The 10,366-nt window shown below is 44.0% G+C and overlaps 1 protein-coding gene across 1 annotated transcript in view; it reads right to left on the bottom strand.

Annotated features, from left to right (window-relative positions):
* Positions 1-51: 51 nt before the first annotated feature.
* The window catches only part of syne1a (spectrin repeat containing, nuclear envelope 1a), a 208,734-nt gene continuing 198,419 nt past the window's right edge, over positions 52-10,366 (bottom strand). Inside the window, 10 exon segments of the mRNA XM_053614917.1 lie at positions 52-654; positions 3,169-3,227; positions 3,726-3,818; positions 4,243-4,455; positions 4,564-4,692; positions 6,086-6,286; positions 7,283-7,482; positions 8,193-8,319; positions 9,575-9,590; positions 10,151-10,322. Of these exon segments, the coding sequence (XP_053470892.1) occupies positions 393-654; positions 3,169-3,227; positions 3,726-3,818; positions 4,243-4,455; positions 4,564-4,692; positions 6,086-6,286; positions 7,283-7,482; positions 8,193-8,319; positions 9,575-9,590; positions 10,151-10,322 (1,472 nt within the window). The 3' untranslated portion in view covers positions 52-392.

Raw genomic sequence — 10,366 nt, 5'->3', positions numbered from 1 at the left:
CACGTTACGTGAAATTTTATATAGCTTTTTGTATCTCAAATACAATCTTTAAATGAAAAAATAATTTTCACAAAGTAAGCAAACGGCGTTGGCGATGTCGCTGGACGGTTTAAGTGCAGTACCTTTAAAATACGCTCGAGTCAGTGCTATAAAAAGTCTGATGAACTTTTTCCCGAAGGATCCCGTTCGGGTTTCGGTTAAGGATCAGATCGTCGTTACACTTCTGATTGCAATCAATAATTTAAAGTTTAAAAAAAAAAATAAAAAAATCAAACTAGCAGCGGTGTTTACCTGTACATGGATAATATTCAAATAATCAACTTTGGCTAATAGACAGTCTTATGAATTCACTTCATATTGTCCCGCCTCATGTGGGACACGTGTGTGTGGGCTCAAATGGGTGGGGGTCCATTGGTGTAGCGCAGCATGGGGTGGAAGGAGCGGGCGAAGTTGTTGTGGTTGGCGCAGCTGTAATCCTCCTCAGTGATGGGCACCAGACACGCCAAACCCACGATGAGCAGCAGCAGGAGCTGCAGAGGCAGAGCCGCCCGCAGGACCCGCAGCAGGAAGGGCTGGCAGCGAGCCGCAGCAGCGCCACCGCGTGGCCCGGAGGAACCACAGCGAGAGGAAGCGCACGCAGAAACCCCGGGGGACCTGAACACGAGAGCGACACGTTAATGCTTATCAGCCGGCGATGCATTAATGAAATGAAATGTGTAACGTTATTGGTGGAAATTCATGTCCGGAAATTTTCTTTTATTTTAATTTTTTTTTAAAAAGGGTTTTGTCCTGTTGCAAAACTGTAATATTTCACTCTGGTTTTTTAAAAGCATCAACTGAAAAACTACAAAGTAATGAAAAAAATCGTTTCAATACATAGCCGCGCGCTAAAAAGCAACAACATTAAATATAAACGATTAAACATGCCCTGCATGTTGAGCGGGATGCCATGGTATCAGGTAAAACCATTTCTGGAATAGTTTCTTTTCTGAAAATCGTAAAGAAGAAAAAAAAAAAAAGGAATTACACTTCTGGGTTTCAGCCAGAAACTTTTAATTTAGTTAAAGTCTACTGTTCTTCAGAACCCACATTATAAAGTGAGAGTTATTTACTAACTAGGTAGGTAACCTTCATCACGACTGACTTTGCTGTTGGCTTGATAAAGCCTGTCTGAAAGTTTAGAATAGTTATCAGTTTGAAATCCGAAGGTAACGTGCAGTTTTAAGAAAGAAAGACAGCCAGATAGACAAGGTGCCAATACTTGTAGAGTTGATTGGATAGATAACTAGACAGATAGGGTGCCAATACTCATAGAGTTGATTGGATAGATAACTAGATAGACAGGGTGCCAATACTTGTAGAGTTGATTGGATAGATAGACAGATAGGGTGCCAATACTTGTAGTGTTGATTGGATAGATAGACAGATAGGGTGCCAATACTCAGAGTTGATTGGATAGATAACTAGATAGACAGGGTGCCAATACTTGTAGAGTTGATTGGATAGATAGACAGATAGGGTGCCAATACTCAGAGTTGATTGGACAGATAACTAGATAGACAGGGTGCCAATACTTGTAGTGTTGATTGGATAGATAGACAGATAGGGTGCCAATACTCATAGAGTTGATTGGATAGATAACTAGATAGATAGGGTGCCAATACTTGTAGAGTTGATTGGATGGATGGTTAGATTTTTTTAAAACTTTTTTTTAATACAAAAAGTGACTAATTTCCCTTTCTACTTAAATTGCTCATTAAATTGTGAGTAAAAAAAAAAAAGAACAGTGCATTCCTCTGCCTGAGCTTAGCAGCCCTTAATTAACAGCCCTTAATTAGCAGCCCTTAATTAACAGCCCTTAATTAGCAGCCCTTAATAACCCGCATTATAAAGTGGGAGTTATTTACTTCAGTAAACTTCAGTAGCATTACATAATTGTTGTTCTCTCACAGAAACGTCTAATTCCTGAGTGCAGTAAGCGGTTCAGTGATACACACCACCGAGGCCAAGACGTTAAGGCCACAGCGTAAACATCAAACTGAATTTCTGTTCAGACATCTCTCTAAATGTTCCATGCACACCGTTACTTCCTGCATGCAATAAGGGGTTTCAGGATCGAGCATTTTTAACCACAAAGTACAGCTTGATGTAAAAAAAAAAAAAAAAAAAAAAAGGAAATAGAAGTCAGTTGGGACTTTGAGCATCAACAAACTGTCTATGAAGAGTGGATATATAACTCTACATCTACGCTGTAGTCTCGGGAATAATACTCAATATTAATGATCAAAAACAAAGGGCTAACTGCGTTATGGATCAAACTAGCTAGTGTGTGTTTAAAAATTTGCTTGGAATACATTTATTTCTGGACGCTGCAGCGAGCGCTGTTGCTGCACAAAGTCCCGAATACGTAGCAAAGCAAACCACAACCAACGCAACATAATCAGCTGAAAAACACAAAGACGAAAGGAGTGTTTCCAGTCTGAAATAACGAATCCGACATGTCTCCTGTGGACTCTAGGCAGGAAGGCGCGAGGTGATGGAGCTGAATTAAACCCTGAGTGAGGTATTCTCACTTTCTATAATCTACAATTACCGGCTGCGAAGACGTCACGGTTGTACGCTACGATGCTCTCTTTTTAAAACAAAAACGTGGCTCGGAGTGGGCGTGGACCGGAGTGGGCGTGGCTCGGCGTGGGCGTGGCTCTGGGCAGGAGATTCTGGGAATTCCTGGAGGACGTGGCGGTTCCTCATAACGAGGCAGCTCTCACACTAGCATTACGCTGTTCGTTATTAAAACGTGAACAGGCTTACGCAAAGTTCTAACCGGAGACGATACGATACATTTCGTGCAGGCAAAAATAAACCTGAAGACGTTTCTATTTTCGAACGGATTAAGACGTTGCGTGCGTGTTCTCCGGTCAAACTCGTAGCAGCGTATAAACGAAATAAACAGCTGCGCATTCGACGGTAAAATGAAACATGGCTACATTCACGCTGCCAGGTCTAAGCAAGAGTTCCACTTCAGCTACTGCACAAAAAGACCTGGAACCAGCCAGATCTTCATCTGTGTGTGTGTGTGTGTGTGTGTGTGTGTGTGTGTGTGTGTTTCTGCTGTGTTCATCATCATCATCATCACCATCATGGTTCTAGAGTCCAGGAGAGAGGTACCTGTGGTGCGGCAGGCTGGCCGAGGATGCTGCTCCTGACACATTACATTTGCTCCGTAGCTGTTGTGCAATGAGCAAAAGGAGAAGGGAGGGAGGGAGGGATGGAGGGGGGAGGGATGGAGGGAGGAGGGGAGGGTAAAAAAAGAAAGAAAGAATGTTTCAGTCCAAGCAAATAAAGACAAAGCTTGTAGGTCACAAGCAGAGGCATAAAGCTGGCAGTCAATCATACCATCAATAACAAACAAACAAACAAACAAACAAACAAACAAAAAAAAGCAAAGGAACTCAGCAAAGTGAGGATGATTCGCTGTCAAATAAAAAGGCGCAAGAAAGCTGGCTTTCCAGCGCAGACGTGATTTAACTCACTCAGAATGAAGTCTCAGCTGGAAAGCCAGAGTTTTCTTGTTCGATCTTGTTCTCACAAAATAAAATAAAAAATTTACAAAAAATAAACCAAAAAACCACGAAGCGTCCATGCAGGTCTTCAGTTCGGGTTCCGTACGGAATCCCAGCACCGACAGTTAATCACAAGGAGAGGTGAGTGACGGATCGGGTTACCGTGTGATGCTGAACAGGGACGCTGACCACAGACACGGGACTGGCCGATCCGGACGAGTCCGCGTCGTCGACCGCAGACCACGCCGACGGCACCTGCGGGGCAGCGAGTCACGATAATCATGAGCTCTTCTCGTAGTCGTTCACGTCTCTGACAATCCCTCGTAAGACTAACCCACGCTTTCGAAATTCTGCGTTTCACACTCGGTTTCGGTTTCCCTGCGAGACGTTAGAGAAGAGCGAGCGCTTCTGCTCCTTTTATAGAAGATGAAATACAGAGTAACCGTTCCAGATGCATACAGATGTTATCTGTAAATAATTACTCGCACGGTGGATCGGAATGGGATTCAAATCCTAGAACCGACCTGCTGACGGTGATGTTACCCGTCCGTACGTCAGACTAATCCCGTCGGGATATTTATGAAATCGCCAGGCTGCTGTTTTCAGAGCCGGTCGTAACGAGCTAGCGACTGGACAGTTCAAATGGTATAAATAATGAACGATGGTTTTAAAGACTGACGTGTGTGTCTCCCGAGGTCCGGAGCCGTCTCTCCAGCAGCTGCAGGTCGGAGGTGACGGCGTTGAGCAGCAGGCGGAGGCGGTTCCCGATGACGTGCACTCGCTCCTGCGCCTCCAGACTCTCGCTGCCCTGCGACTGCACCAGCAGCTGCACCGACAGCTCCTGCAGGCCGCTCACGCTGCGCTCCGTCTCGCGCAACTCCTGCTCGATTTTCTGCACGCGCACACACACACACACACACACACACAGCCCAGCTGAGCCTGATTCTATCCTCCACACTTATTTTACACTTAGTGTCGTGTGTCAGTGCGAGTGTGTTACCTCTAACGCTCTGTAATGGGCTCGGAGTGTGTGATGGTCCAGTCCCGTCGCGATGGGAACGATTTCGTTCCTCCTCCGGTCGATGTTCTCTAACCAGAGCAGGAGGCCGTGACTCAGCTCGTGGAACTCCTGTGAGAATAGTACAGAATAACAGTAAAATCTGTCCAGAGGAGGAGCTTATTAACCTTCTGCTCTCGGATCCGAAAGCCGTGATTAACGAACTGACCAACGAGTGCCGATCGAGTGCTGGTACGAATTACACGGCAATCGAACTCTCCATTCTGATTGGACAGGAGGTGTTTAAGTTTCTATAACAGCAGCCACGACATTCGTGCAGCTGCAAAGCGCAGGTTTATATCACTGAGCTCGTCCTAATACAGTAGCGTTTCTATAGTAACAGCGTTTCTTTAGCATTTATAGAAGGAGTCTCCAGTTTCAGCGCTTTGTAACAGTCAGAGGTTACATTTTCCCAAATCTTCAGGACCAAGGAGTTTAGAAGAGAAGAGAAAAGAGAGAGAGAGAGAGGAGAGAAAGAGGAGAGAAAGAGAGAGGGGAGAGAGAGAAGAGAGAGAGGAGAGAGAGAGCGGGAGAGACAGAGAAAAGAGAGAAGAGAGAGAGGAGAGAAAGAGAGGGGGGAGAGAGAGGGGGAGAGGAGAGAAAAAGAGAGAGAGAGGAGAGAGAGAGGAGAGAGAAGGGAGAGAGAGAGGCGAGGAAGAGGAGAGATAGGAGAGAGAGAGGGAGAAGAGAGAAAAAGAGAGAGAGAGGAGAGAGAGGAGAGAGAGAGGGAGAAGAGAGAAAAAGAGAGAGAGAGGCGAGAGAGAGGAGAGAGAGAGAGGGAGAAGAGAGAAAAAGAGAGAGTGAGGAGAGAGAGAGAGGAGAGAGAGAAAGAGGCGGGAGAGAGAGAAAGAGGGAGAAGAGAGAAAAAGAGAGAGAGAGGAGAGAGAGGGAGAGAGAGAGGGAGAAGAGAGAAAAAGAGAGAGAGAGAGAGGAGAGAGAGAGAGGAGAGAGAGGGAGAGAGGAGAGAGAGGGAGAGAGGCCGACGGTGCAGAGAACGTGAGAAGGGGAACGAACTTGTTTCGTAAGCGTTCCAGAACACTGAGTGTAACTGTAAACGGAAAAAAGTATGACGTGTTCTTTAATAAACACAGAACTGAAATGACTTGGAAACTGCTGCGGTATGAAAGGAATAAAGCACCGCAGGGTGTGCTGTTAAAGGGAAATAATCAGCGCTGGGGTGGTAACTGGAACTGCGCTTCATTACACCGCCCTGTAGTTGATGACGTTCCTGTAAAAGTACAAGCCTGAGTGTATTATTCCTCTCTGCTGTCGAGTCTAATTACAGCCATCACGCTCTCCGGGCCTCAGGACGTTCGCACGCAGATTTCAGACATAATTCCAGGGATTTCATCTCGTGTTGAAAGAAACGACTTGAAATCGAGATTAAAAAAGGACTTTTGCACGCCACTGTATGGAAATATGTGTGTGTGTGTGTGTGTGTGTGTGTGTGTGTGTGTGTGTGTACCTGGCACTGCATTAGCGCGTCCTGTAGCGCTGCTCTCCACTGCTGCAGAGCTTTACTCAGTCGGTCCCAGCGGGAGTTCATCTCCTTCAGCCTCCTCCTCAGCTTCCTGCTCTCCTCGCCGTCTGATTGGACGAGCCTGACACTGCTCAGGTTGATGGACAGCACTGTGGGCTTATGGGTATCCACCTCCTTCTGCAGATCCTGCACAGAGCAGCAGATATACTCCAGTGTGAGTGTGTTCAGCATTTCACACGAAGTGTGTATTTACACCCTTTACACCTGCATCCTTATTATTATAATAATTATTATTATTATTATTATTATTATTATTATCTACTATTTATAGTTCTTTGGGTTATTTTGACTTCTTATTGCTATTAATAAGCTTTAATTTGATAAAATGTACTACATATGAAATATGATTTAATATCATTTAATAATATTCATTCATTCCTTTTAAAGTCTTTACTTGTTCTGACTATTAACATTTGTTTATTTGTTTGTTTTCATTCATTGTAAAGTTGTTATTGTTGATATGAATAGCATTTACGTTGTTTGTTTATTTGTTTTATGTATTCACTCAAGTAAAGGTCACTTATTAATATTAGCAGCTTTCTTCCTTTCATTCTTCCTTTCATTCCTTCATTGTCTTCTTATTTATTTTTTGTTTTAAGTCCCTTACTATCCTATGATTAATTTATTATTATTATTAAGATGTATTTATTTATTTGCATGTTCATTTATTTGAAAGGCTTGACTTCTATAATAATAATAATAATAATAATAATAATAATAATAATGTATTTATGTATAATTCATTCCATGTCTTTGGGCCGGACACATTTTTTCCCTTTAAGGTGTTTACTTGTTGTTATTATTTGTTTATTCGGCTGCTTTGCTCAGTAGTGGTTCTGTCGAAGCGTAAACCAGGCCACTGAGGTCAGGGTCTGTGAATCCAGGTCAGTGCGGTTCTGTTTTTAGACGAGTTAGATGTGCACCAAATATCTTTCATACCACAGGCTCGTGAAGAGCTCACACGCATGCAGACAGACACACACACACACACACACACACACACACACACACTGTCTATCATGTTACAAACAGACTGTAGCTTATAACAGGTTCTAACTGTGCGCAACTGTGTGTAATGACACACACACACACACACACACACACACACACACACACACACACCTTGAGTTTTCTGATCCTTTGGTCGATAGTGTGTATATCCGTGCTCAAGTCCCTCCCCTTCAGCTCAGCCAGGTCCTCCTCTGTCTGGCTAAGCCACGCCTCCATATCCTCCAAGTCAGAGGTCAGCTGTTGCCATAGCAGCAGGTCTTCGTTGGAGTTATGGGACTGAGCCTGGATGAGCTCCCAGCGCTCAATCACACCTACGGAGTGAGAAACGTGAGAAACAGGAAGTTTAAAGTTGGATTTCTGTGGGGTTTTTTTTTTTTTTTTGGATGCGTGTTAAAAACTGACTGACCAATAAAAAAACAGTTTCAATCGCTGACCAATAAAAAATCAGTCTATATACAGTGCTAGCAGTGAAACCTGACCTTTCTGAGATGGGCTGTTTGTAGATGGTTGAATTTTTTCTCTCCTATTAAACACCACTGTACCTGCGCTAGCAATAACAAGGTCCAACCGTGATGTCACAGGAATAATTACAAATACAGCAACAAACCAGGAAGTTAGCAGCAGAATCACAGAATATTTCAGCAGATTTCAGGATATATATATATATATATAATACATTTCAGGAGGAAGTTTCCCTGGATCCCTGTGTGAAAACGTTTCCCCAAAACTAGCTTCAGTCATCTCGTTAGCTAAAACACAAGCCCGTCGTTCTGTGAAGCTCGAGTTCGCCAAAAAAAGCTCCTCCCCACAACTTCCTGCTTCCCAGAACTTTCGAGCAGGAAAAAGATTCCCGCAACGTTCTGCCCTGGTTCCTCTGATTAAAATAAATAAATAAATAAATGAGCAAAACAAAACAAAAAAAACACCACACCTTCATATCCTGAGTTCCTGACAGAGTTCCTGAAAAGGTTCCTGTATAATTAGCTGTGTGCTGATCTGCGTGTTGTTGCTCGATTGTAACCTGTGTTCTGTGGTTCCGCGTTCTCGGGGTTGTTTAATCCTTCCAGGTCGCTCTCTTCCTCCTCCAGTTCTCCCTCGGCTCTCTTCAGAGCGTTTATGCTGCCCCGACAGTCTCCCATCAGACGCATCTACACACACACACACACACACACACACACACACACACACACACACACCATGAACTTAAGACATCTTTTCTCATTTGGATACATTAAAAAAAAACAAGTTCGGGCCTCTGGTCCACACTGAAATGTCATTTGAACATGTTTGGTTATCATTCCCTGCAGGATTTAGCGATTTCACGAGCGCAGAATCAAGGAAACTCGGCAAATATCGGAAAGAGCTTCGCGATCGTTCTAAATTACCGCAGATCTGAGCCGAGACGCGTCACGTGACGTCATCACGACGCGCGTTCCGCCAAAGTCGCCTTCTGAAAGGTCTCGTTTACCAACAGACGTCACTGAGAAAGAGCGTGCGGAACTATTTACTGCGATTCTGTCAATTCACGCGCGCAAATTTAGAAAAATGCAGCAGCGATATCGAGCGCTTTTGGCCGCGACGGTCACAAACAAATCCTGTACGGTCTGATCTATAAATAAATATATTACAGTGAAACTCTTGTATTTCTCCTTCGCTTGTTTTGCATCATTTCCTATTCCTTTTGGGGCGAAAATGAATGAATGAATGAACGAATGAATGAATGTCCCGGATGTGTATCAGCGATTACCGGATATTAAAAATCGGCATTATCGTCTGACGTGCTGCTACTACGGATCACTACGTGCTTTTAAAAAACAAAACAAAAAAAACAACAACAAAACCCCCAGGAAGCGTGTGACGGTGAAGGAGGACGATACAGGACTTCCTAGGCGCTGCAAAATATTACTCACCCAAAACTGATTTCTGCAGACGTCGATCTTATTTTTATCATATCTTCAATAACATAAATAAATAAATAAATACGGTTCCAGGATACACATCTCGATCAGAGAAAAGGGCGTACCGAAGAGCCGACTTGTCCCGCCCCCGCGGTCGGGTTTAGTTTTTAGACGTTTTATACTTTATTTGTAAAATGACAGTAATACCCGGCGCTCCTGCTGCAGCGAGACAAGTCGAGCGCTTCTTACCTTGAACTCGAGTAAAAACAGGAAGGAAGCCGCTGAGGAAAAACTATTTCAGACATTTGACCTTGCTGTGACCTTGACCCCGGTTTGGATCGATTTTCAAATTCGAAGGAGTTGGTCTGGTAGCGACGATAACCCCAAACACATCCTACGAACACGCGTTCTCCAGACATCCGAGAAGTTTATTCAACATTTCATTCCCCTAGACTAAATATCTCCCACAGCCTCAAAGCCACAGACTGCTTAAAACTGTACTTACGTAACCGCTGTACGATGTGCCGTGGCTGTCGAGGTCCAGGACGTGACGCGCCGGGTCGCCTGTGAGGGGATGAAGTGTTAGAACCGCGTGTAAAGAAAAGAACGACACACCGAGGGAGAAAAAACGCAGGGTTTCGTTATTTCAAACCGGAGCAGACGTCGTGCATGCGGCGGACTTAAATAAAGTTCATGAGGAAAGATGACACGGAATTAATAACAATCGATCGACTGATTGGATTTAAGGGTCAAAGAGGAGTTTTGGTCAGAAGGTGTTGATTCATTTTCTATAACAGCATCTCTGACGACAGTGCAGGTTTACATCGATGCGATATCGTTTCCATAGTAACAGCTCAGAGACAGAGACTCGGAGAGTGGTTTTTTTAATTTCCTTGTAAGACAGAGATGCTGTTAATCCTATATCGTTTTCGATAATGCTGAACAGCCTCTAGAGCAAAATCAGACACGTCTTTGACCCCTTACACAAGTTCAAGCATTATGTTAGTTAATACATGCCTTAATTATTATTATTATTATTATTATTAGCGTGTTTTTAGCTAGAAACGGCAGTACACAGAATGAGTCATGCAAATGACGTGAATCCGCATGCGTTGTGCCGGAGACGATGTTACGATGTTATTAGTCAGCAGGGTTCATTTTACACCCCCACACTCGGTGCGTACCGGAGGAGGACCTCAGCGTGCTTTCTGTCAGTTTTATATAAGCCTCAGGACTCTCGGGAATCACTACGTCTGTGAAGAGAAACAGACACGACAAAAACACACCAGCCCTTCAT

The sequence above is a fragment of the Ictalurus furcatus genome, chromosome 25 (assembly GCF_023375685.1).
Source record: "Ictalurus furcatus strain D&B chromosome 25, Billie_1.0, whole genome shotgun sequence".
Taxonomy (NCBI): Eukaryota; Metazoa; Chordata; class Actinopteri; order Siluriformes; family Ictaluridae; genus Ictalurus; species Ictalurus furcatus.
This window is presented reverse-complemented; position numbering and strand designations above follow the sequence as displayed.